This window comes from Palaemon carinicauda, chromosome 22 (genome assembly GCF_036898095.1).
Source record: "Palaemon carinicauda isolate YSFRI2023 chromosome 22, ASM3689809v2, whole genome shotgun sequence".
NCBI classification, from domain to species: domain Eukaryota; kingdom Metazoa; phylum Arthropoda; class Malacostraca; order Decapoda; family Palaemonidae; genus Palaemon; species Palaemon carinicauda.
In genome coordinates this window covers 40,955,433-40,966,028 of record NC_090746.1, presented here as the reverse complement: position 1 = coordinate 40,966,028, position 10,596 = coordinate 40,955,433, and the positions used below count along the sequence as shown (strand labels likewise).

Sequence of the window (10,596 nt, the reverse complement as noted above, 5' to 3'; positions counted from 1 at the left end):
GATGTACTTGCTGCAGCAGAATATATATCCTGAAAAATCATGTAAATATCGTGCATTAGTACTAACGTCGTCCGGCCATTGTACTACACACCTACTTTTGCCGCAATTGCATCGTACGGTGTACGTACGGACCACGTACTTCTTTTAATTCCGTACGACAAACGTGCGGTGCTCGTACTTGTGACGCAAGTTACACGCAAATTACACGCACGACCAATGTGCGGAGATAATTCCACAGAAAATCCTACGGCACGTAAGTTGCACGTAAGTCACACGCACGGCTTACTTGCGTCACACGTGCATCCTGTCTGCGACTACAAATTTTCTTGACTGCCGCAGAACATTTTAGTGCAGCGAGTGAAGATTCTGCGTCTGGTATACGGTGGGCTACGAGGTCAAAGGCTGTTGCGTGCCTCTTGCCTCACACCCACGTCGTACGGCCAGTTGTGCCCAACGCCTAACACAACGGGAGGAGCTTTACCGATTTTATTCATCATTTTCGAATTATATATTCATAAAAATTCAGGAAAAAAATGAAATGACTCATCAGCATTAAGCGATAAGATGAAACACCAGCACACAACCTAAAGCAGCCGCAGTTCAAATTGCATCTACTCCAAAGCAAAAAGTCAAGAAGTAAACTATTATTAACGAATAGACAAAAAAAATCTAATGTCTCATTTAAATTTCTTACGGCCTTTCAAGGAAGTATACTAAAATATTTCACACTGCTGAGCACTGTCAAAGTAATCTCATTTCGGGAAACCTTTTGAGTCTTGGTATTTTAAATGACTTGCAAAAGCTTCAGGATTTTTCGGTACTTATCAGAAAGAGCAAAAAAATATTCAAAATTGGAAATTGAAAAAAAAAGAATTGAAACCACTCTTTGCAAAGCATTGGGAGATTAATTCTTCAGTATGAAATATTCCTATATGCATGCAAACACGCATATATATATATATATATATATATATATATATATATATATATATATATATATATATATATATATATATATATACATATATATATATATATATATATATATATATATATATATATATATATATATATATATATATATATATATGCATATATATATATATATATATATATATATATATATATATATATATGCATATATATATATATATATATATATATATATATATATATATATAAATGGTGAAAATACCCCCATAGAAAATAGGACTATAGGAGTCAAAAAATATGAAAAAAAAAATATTTTCAACACTGACATCCATATTATAGAAGCAAGAGGGGAAAAAAGCCAAACAGATGAATAGGTTCAATGCAAAGCTGAAGTTCATTTGGATTTAAGGAAAAAGCTAAAACTACCGAAAGTAAGTAACAACGATCATAAAAGCAAATTTTAGAACAATAAAGCTTCTCTAGCTAAGTTCGTAAAAATAGGACTCCCAAAATGTTGAAGAAATAGGGATAAAGTTCCTTCAAAACTATGAAAGAAATGAGGCTAGAGTGTACACTCACACGGCATCTTAAATTCCTTAATACAAATGAACATCGACAAATCATTGCATTCCCACTCAGAATCGTAAGTGTAAGAGTACAAAACTAGAAATTCGAGATCGAGTGTAAATGGCACGCGATGACTTGGAGGGGAAGAACAGGTGATCTGGAAAAAAAGCCAGAGAGGTAACAGGATTGACTTTTAAAAGATGAACGATGTATGCTGTGTACTACGGATAAACAATACTAAGTTGAAAAGTTACAAATACAACTCCCAAAGGTAAAGGATCTGCATCCTCAACTCTTTCATAGCTAGAAAAGTCACAGAATCTCCTTGAAGTGTATTTTCCATCAAATTATTAAAGGCAGTTTCTTTTTACTAACATTTTCCTAAACCGTTCCTTAGGGACATTTCCCTCAACCTACCATGAGTAAGAAAAATTACTTTCGGCAATCATGTTTGATGTAAATGGAGAAAAGGACCAAACCACAATGGGGATGACTTAACTTTTAAACGTATATGGTAATGCACTGTTTCCTATCTGACTGCATTAAAAAAAAAAAAAAAAAAAAAAAAAAAAAAAAAAAAAAACTTACTAAACACGTTCATATCAAACCAGTTTCTGTTTCTCCCCTGACTAGGCTATATTCTCTAACTCGCATATCACTTCCACCATAAAACTAAAACTCTCAGAAATATGTCATTTATAACGTATTATTATTATTATTATTATTATTATTATTATTATTATTATTATTATTAGCTAATCTACAACCCTAGTTGGAAAAGCAGTATGGTATAAACCCAAGGGCTTCAACGGGAGAAAAAAAAAATAGCTCAGTGAGGAAAGGAGATAAGGTAATAAAAAAATTACAAGTAAAGTAACGAACAATTAGAATAAAATATTTTTAGAACAGCAACAACATTAAAATAGATCTTTCTTATATAAACTACAAAAACTTCAAGAAAAAAAAAGAGAAAAAGAAATAAGATAGAATAGAGTGCCCGAGTGTACCCTCAAGCAAGAGAAATCTAACCTAAGACCATGATAGAGAGGTTATGGCACAACCCAAGACTGGAGAGCAATGGTTTGCTCTTGGAGTGTTGTTTTCTTAGAAGATCTGCTTACCATAACTAAAGGGTCTCTTCTACCCTCACCATAAGAAAAGTAGCCACTGAATAATTACAGTGCAGTAGTTAACCCCTTGGTAATTCCAGTGTTGTTAGGTGTATGAGGACAGAGTAGAATGTGGAAAGAATAGGCCAGACTATCCGGTGTATGTGTAGGCATAGAAAAATGAGCTGTAACCACAGAGGTGGATCCAGTGTAGTACTGTCTGGCGAGTCAATGGACCCAATGACTCTCTAGCAGCAGTATCTCAACTGGTGGCTGGTGCCCTCGCCAACCTATTACCAACTAAATACCCTCTATAATGACCTCCTCTCTAATCGTCCAATGTTTATCTAGGTTATTGTAGGCTATATACAACTTATTTCTCATTACTTCAAAACTTTTAACATTACTGTTCTATAACAAAACCTTGATCTACGCTCTCTGTTTTTGCCTGAACCTACACACTTCTTTCCTTATTTGTTTCATTGTGACCTGCTTACTTCCTCAGTCAAAATAGACATCCCTTGGTGTACTAAGCAATGTTATACACGTTTGATTTTTAAGCTCCTTTCTCACCATACCTTTATTCAACAGACCAGTTACATTTCCCTCAGCCACAAATCCTGATTAATCATTCCATAACATTTTTACCACCATCTTGCAGCATTTTACTAGTAATCCCGTCAACCCCTTGTCTCTTCCCTCTCTTTAACCCCTTAATAGCCTTTCTTATATTTTCAACAAAAACTTTCATAAGCAAGCTGTGCATCACTACTATGTTCCTAATCTAACTTCCTTTTCCAGCAAAAATCTTCACTCCACTTGCATCATAAAACTCATTTGTCTATTAGCCGTTTTCTCTGCATTCAATACCCTACTCACTTTTTCTTTTCTTGTTTCCCTTACTTGCTATATTTTTACTGCTCTTCTCTTTCATCATTCAAAGGTAACTCAAATAATATAATATTTCCTTTCACTAATACTTTTATAGCATTATATCTTACATTTTTATACTTTAATCTCCAATATTCACCTTAGCTTCAGATTCAACCAAATATACTTCAAGCCACTCTTCTTACCAACTTTACATCAACTTACTCATAATTTAGCAAATGTTTTTCCTAACCCGTTTCTCTTTCCCATGTGTACTTATCTTCAGGAGTCATTTACGGTATTTCCAACAATAAAGGCTCCATGCAAATATATTTTTACAAACTTCTTCCCATTCTCACAATCAACCTCCTATATAACATGAACACCATTCCTACCAACATCATCTCTTTCTGTCATCCTACGTTTGTATTCATATGCCCTAGCATAATCAGTATTTCATGATTTTCAAAAACACCAAGGCACTGACTCCGTCTCCCAAAAATATTCTCTTCAATCTTCATTCTTCTCCATTCCTTGACTATAAATATTTACTATAAACAAAATCTCTTGTTAATTTAACTGTACTCTTTCACCAAACACCAGAATCTTCCTGTAATCAAATACAGATATGACAAAAAAACCCTTGTACCATCCATGCCCCCCAAAAAAGTCCTTTTTTTTTACGGATTCTATTAGTATTAGATGTGGATATTAACATAATAATTCTACTAATTTTTGACCATCGGAAAACCGCCAAAGACAAGATGGCCACCAAGACATTAACATACAAATAAATTTCTTAAAATTTACTTTAGAACAGTGTTTCTTAAAGTGTGGTCTGCGGACCCCCAGGGGTCCGTGGAATATTCCAAGGGGACCGCAGGATAATTTTTAATATCGATTTCAGTCAAATTTTCGGCCAAAACGTCCTAAATTCCTATTTTTGTAGCACCAAATCCTGATGGCTTTTTACAGTGGCTAAGTCACATTGGGATGGAAGTAATTTAAGTAATGCCGCCTTCCTCCCTTGGGGTGAAATCCTAAACGAAATTCCGAAAAAGACACACACAAAAAAACAACTTTATAGAAGGCAGTGGTGTTTATGATTTGGCAACATTGTACCGACTGATGCCCGGTGGTGCGGCCGCCCGCCACATATAAGTTGACGTTAAGGCTGCTGTGAGGAACACATGGCAGTTGCTTGTGCTCCTCTTTGTAGGTAAGAAAATCATCTGGATGCTTATGACAACATACTGATTTTTTATATGCCATTTGTTAAACGTTATTACCTACCTTTTTGAGATTAGAATTTCGAATACTAGACCTCGTGACCTCGCCAAGTTACTTGCAGGATAAACATCAGAAGACAGCCTAGCTTACTTTTTAGCGTCAGGATAATGGATCTGTGGCTCAAGACAGGCTCACTTACAAAGAAAAAAACTTAATTCCAGAACAACAACCAAGACAGCACTGGCCTTAAAGAAGAAAGAAATGATGCTAACAGTGTAACTCAGCTCAAGCTACTGGAGGCAGGCGCAGATGCCATGGACAAAGGGAACACCGCTGACACAAACCAAAGCAGTACAGATGCCTCGGTTACCACTGTAGGGCACAAGCAAACACACCAAGAAACAGCCAAAAAGAAGCGTAAATACTGCAGTGATTACTTGAAACTTGGATTTTTTTGGCAAGGCAACAGTGAGGATCCTATCCCACAGTGTGTTTTGTGCTATGAAACATTAGCTAATGAGGCTATGAAACCCTCAAAGCTCAGAAGACATTTCGAGTCCAGACATAAGGAATATGTGGGAAAACCCATAGAATTTTTTCAAAGAAAATGTAATGAACTTGATATTCACAGAAAAAAAGGAAGCTTCATCTTTTTTTATACCTGGAGAAAATGCAAAGGCCACTGAATCTTCATACAAAGTGTCGTTATTAATTGCAAAAACAGGAAAGGCGCATTCCATAGGCGAGACTTTGGTCAAACCAGCAGCCAAGATAATAACAGAGATCATGCTTGGAGAAAAGGCTAGTAAAGAAATAAACAAGATACCTTTGTCCAATGACACTGTCAAGAAAAGGATAACGTCAATGGCTGAAAATGTGAAAGTTCAGCTGGTGTCACAATTACAGCAGAGTCTGTATTTTTCACTACAGCTGGACGAGTCCACAGATAGAGGGAACGAGGCAAATCTTTTGTGCTTTGTTAGGTACATTTACTGTGGGGAAGTACATGATGAATTTCTTTTCTGTCGTCCTCTTCCTACAAACACAACAGGAGAGGCTATCTTTAATGTAGCTAACGATTTTATTGTCCAAAATGAACTCTCCTGGTTGCGATGTGTTGGAATCAGCACAGATGGTGCAACTGCGATGACTGGTAAACTAAGGGGCCTAGTGAGTCGGGTACAAAGCATTGTACCACAGGTAAAGGCAACACATTGTTGCATTCACCGTGAACAACTTGCTGTGAAACATATGCCTACCTGTCTTAAAACAGTTCTGGAAGAGGCAGTAAAAATTGTCAATTTCATCAAAGGGAAAGCACTGAATACCCGCTTATTTACAGTTCTGTGTAAAGAGATGGAAAGCGAACACACAAAACTCCTTTACCATACAGAGGTTCGCTGGCTGACACGGGGAAAAGTTCTTTCCCGTCTCTTTGAACTTCGTGAGGAAGTGCAAATTTTCTTGTATGAACGTCATGACCTCTATAATCGAATGTATGACACCCAGTGGCTCACAAAACTGGCATACCTGTCTGATATTTTCAGTACACTAAACGGATTGAATCTGTCTTTGCAAGGAAAAGATACTACCATCTTTCAAGTGCAGGAAAAAATACAGGCAAAACGAATGAAGCTGGACTTGTGGTGCGGCCGCATTGACCGCAAAGATTTTGAGTCTTTTCCTTCATTAGCAGATTTCCTGCTTACTTCCAAGGAAGAGCTAGATGGTGACACAACACAAGCTTTCAAAGCCCATTTGCAAGGCCTTCACTCAGAGTTAGGAAAATTTTTTGAAGAACCAGACCCAAGCTTTGAGTGGATTAGAAATCCATTTGTTACAGATAAAGTAGATATAGAAAAGGTCAGTGTCAACCTGTCATCAAAAGAGGCTGATAATCTTGTCGAGATTGCAACAAGTGGGACACTGAAGACCCTATTCAGGGAAAGAAGTTTGGCCAATTTTTGGGCTCAAGTCCAGCCAGAGTACCCTGGACTTGCAGAAATTGCTTTGAAACACTTGATGCCGTTCCCAACAACGTACAACTGTGAAATTGGATTTTCTACACTGGTTGATCTTAAAACGAAGAAGCGCAACCGAATCAATGTCAAACCCGACATGCGACTGAAAGTCAGCAGACTGGAGCCAGATATTCCAACAGTAGTGAGGCAGCAAAAACAGTATCATTCATCGCATTAAGTATGGTTGTGAGATATGAGGAGGAAGCGTTGATGTTAAGTTCATGAAAATTTGTATGCAAAATTATCAATGTTGTGGAAATTATGTTAAGCAAAATATAAACATTTATGTTGAAGATAAGCCATTAATAAATAATTCAGTGGTAATTTCAGTATATTATGACCTGCAAACACTTTCAAACTCAAGAGGAAAATTATAATAATAAAGGGTCCGCTACACGAGTAATTTTAATAAAAGGGGTCTGCTGCACAAAAAAGTTTAAGAAACACTGCTTTAGAATGATAATCATGATGCATATACCTAGGTTTAGAAGGTCAAGGAATGCAATGGAAGTATTGAAATAATGGAATTTCAATGATATAGGATCAAAATCACTGTTTATATATTCTACACTCTCTCTTTTCAGGTATCAACCTGTGTTTCACTGACTTCTAACCTCAAATATGCCCAAAATAAGTGCCACTGATGTCTTCCCTCAAACATGCCAAATCTCCAAGAAAGAAATAGAGAGCCAGGAAGATGCAGTTCAAATTAGTGAAAAGGGTGCCACTGGAATCAATGAAGAAAGTGCTAAAAGAGGCGACAGCATTATTGGGAAAGCTAGTCGTATAGTTCATTCAAACTGTCGTAAGCGGTACATAAACCCACATGACATTACAAATTCATTAAACAAGAACTAAATTAAACCATTGCTCAAAAGAAGTGCGCGAGCATTTACTGGTACATTTGATAGCAAATCCAATTGTCTTTCCTGTGGAACTAACGTTACATTTAACGCCTCAGATTTCAGCTTTGTGAAGACAGATGATTTTGTTAAAAAATATTGCACCGTTGTAGTGACCGTTCAGATGACTGGGGTGTTATGGTGAAAGGTCGAATTGAGTACTATGCTTGTGACTTACATGCAGCCAACTGTGTATATCCTCACTCCTGTGATGAGAGCTTCAAATCTAGACATGATATTCTCCATAGGTTTAAGGTGGATCCAAATACAAAGCAAAGAAAATCAGGATGACCCAAAGATTAAGACCAAGATCAGGTTTTTTTAATGTGCTCTTATCGTGAAGCTAATGATGAGGAACAATTGACAGTGTCTGTCCTAAGGGATAAAATGAAAGATCATCTTTGCAGTAAATATTCCTTTCAATGTGACAATCAGTACCTTAAAAGAAATTGAGAGAGAATTATGGGGGCTCAATATATATATATATATATATATATATATATATATATATATATATATATATATATATATATATATATATATATATATATATATATATATATATATATATATATATATATATATATAGAAGTGGAAGCCCAAAATGATATTGTCACAATGAGGGATACAAGTTCTCACATCCTTCGATCACATTTCATGTATGATAGGGACAATAATGAGGAATCTCAGAAGGAAAAGATTATCGAAATTTCTGCTAGACTTATAAAAAAATATATTATAAAAACTGAAGTTTCCTCTGTTACAGACCAATATCCAAGTAAAAATATGCTAAAACTTGATATTGCTTTGAATTATCTTCCAGACAGTCTTTGCACACTGCTGGATATTTTATTTGTGGGGAAAGAAAAGAGCCAAAAGATTGCATGTGTTGGGCAGGCAATCATTTAGGCAGTACGTCCTTGAAATTTTCTATCTCCAATACAGATAGGTTTATCCTTACAAAAACATCATTTGTATCGTTCAAGGTTCTTTGTAGATAATTTGCATAAGAGGGGATTTTTCTCATCATATAGAGAAGCTCTGAGATATGGAAAAATGCTGCTGACACTGCTGCTGTAGATATTTTTGGTGAAAATATTGATTCAGGAGCTACGACTGTTTTGTTCGCTGCTGATAAAATTAATCACAATATACTTTCAATCGATGGTAGAGACTGATTCCATGGGATGGGGATATTTGCTGCCTTAGCTCCAGGTGAAAAAAAGAATACAAATAATTCCAAGAAAAACTATTCCAGAACTTAAATATGTGGAGAACACAAGGACTGACATAGTGGACTATTACTTTGCCAACCATGCCTGCCAGTGTTTAAACAAATAACAAAAAATACAAAATGTGATCAAACATTGGATATTCTATGGGAACTATCATTAAACTTTAAATAGGAAACTCCAAACTGGTCTAGTATGATGCATATAACTCATCAGAGGTATAAACTCCGTGGTCAGTCCTCAATTATGTATCTGCCCATGATTAACTTGAACTCCGGTGACAAGAGCTACCTTTTGCCCACACCGGAATCTATTCATAAGCAAGCAATAAGACATGGTATCACACCAATAATTGCATTTGACTAGCCCCTGTACTGAAAAGCAGGTGAGATCATTGGTGATACACCTCAGAATAGCCATTTGAAGGAACAGTTCTCTTGTTAAGTTGCTTATACACTCTAATGAACTTCTTTGGTGCAATTGGATGCGGCATGAATGGTACAGACCTAAAAGACATTCTACAGATGGTGAATGGTGAAAACTCAGTAGACTATATGATGAGAGGTAAATCTGCATAAAGAGCTATCCGTGGTCATCTGCTTATAGAAAAACTACTGAACCACATAATTGTTTCAGATCTAGTTAGTGACAGACCAGAGATTGCATCTTTGGTTGTTAAGTGTGAGGATGCATACTCATTATCGTTGTCAGGTCAACCATCCTTGGAGAGTGTTATGATATCAGATTGAGTGGGTGAAATCAATCTGGAATTGGGAAAATGGAAGTCATAACATAGTGAAAGGTCAAAGACCTGTGATCTGAGGCTTAATTATCAGATGTTGGAAGTTGCGAGAAGATAGATCGTGGCAGATCGCACTGGATCGTGGTTATTACATTTAAGTACAGTTCCTGAATTTCTCCTAATATTTGCATCAACTGGCAAAAACAGTTATCTCAAGTCTGCCCATTTCTATGTCCAAGAGATGGAGCAATTAAAGCTCACTCATCCAGATGTATTTCAGAAATTTTCCAATGGTCTTCGTGTGATCTGTCATAGTGATCGGTACTGGGTAAGCCTTAGTTCTGATCTTGCAATTGAACAAACTTTAATGAGGTCACTAAAAACCTCAGGTGGACTGACTCGGGGAAGTAGTATGAAAGAAGAGCAGAAGTCATTGTGGACAATGTCAACTCCCATCACTGCTAAGTATAACAAGGAGATGCAGGAATTAAACGACCTTACCTATTGTCAGGTTAAGTGGCTTTGTTGGAACAAGCGTATTCCGCTTGTTTCTAAGTATTGCTTGTTTGACTGATAACCATTAACCTGTTCTTCTTTTTTTTGGGAGGGTCAAGTGAGTAGACGTGTGTCGGAAGATGTCTGATGTCAGTCAGTCAGTCAGCCAGAGGCAGTCAGTCAGTCGGGCAGTTTTTCCAATCCCGAATGTCTTAAAACTTAAAGAACCTGATGAACCATCAAGGCAGTTCATAACACCTACACTACCAGTGATCAACATAATGATTTGACCAAAGCAAGGATGAGGAGGGACGCTTCAGACCTACAAAAGCTCAAGACTAAATTACTTTCTTGTTCACCCTTTTCAGAAGACTCCTCACTGTGGAATGTAGTCAGTGTTGTAGTGGCAAATCCCACCGTACATGTTCTTGAATACAAATCCATTGGAAAGAAAATAATTGAAAATATGATTAGCCAGTCTTCTTTCAGATACTC

At 36.6% G+C, this 10,596-nt stretch overlaps 1 protein-coding gene across 1 annotated transcript; it reads left to right on the top strand.

The window, feature by feature from the left end:
• Positions 1–3,857: 3,857 nt before the first annotated feature.
• On the top strand, positions 3,858–6,908 carry LOC137615854 (zinc finger BED domain-containing protein 5-like). Its single transcript, XM_068345542.1, has 3 exons — positions 3,858–3,905; positions 4,931–5,126; positions 5,341–6,908. Exons 1-3 carry the CDS (start codon positions 3,858–3,860, stop codon positions 6,906–6,908), a joined length of 1,812 nt encoding a protein of 603 aa, XP_068201643.1.
• Positions 6,909–10,596: the final 3,688 nt, after the last annotated feature.

Bases quoted from the DNA above. Each gene is read 5' to 3' on its own strand.
- LOC137615854 (XM_068345542.1), top strand. From the start codon at position 3,858: ATGAACACCATTCCTACCAACATCATCTCTTTCTGTCATCCTACGTTT. The intron at 3,906-4,930 runs GTATTCATATGC...ACTTAATTCCAG, and splicing joins CTTTCTGTCATCCTACGTTT to AACAACAACCAAGACAGCAC. The intron at 5,127-5,340 runs GTAAATACTGCA...TGATATTCACAG, and splicing joins AGAAACAGCCAAAAAGAAGC to AAAAAAAGGAAGCTTCATCT.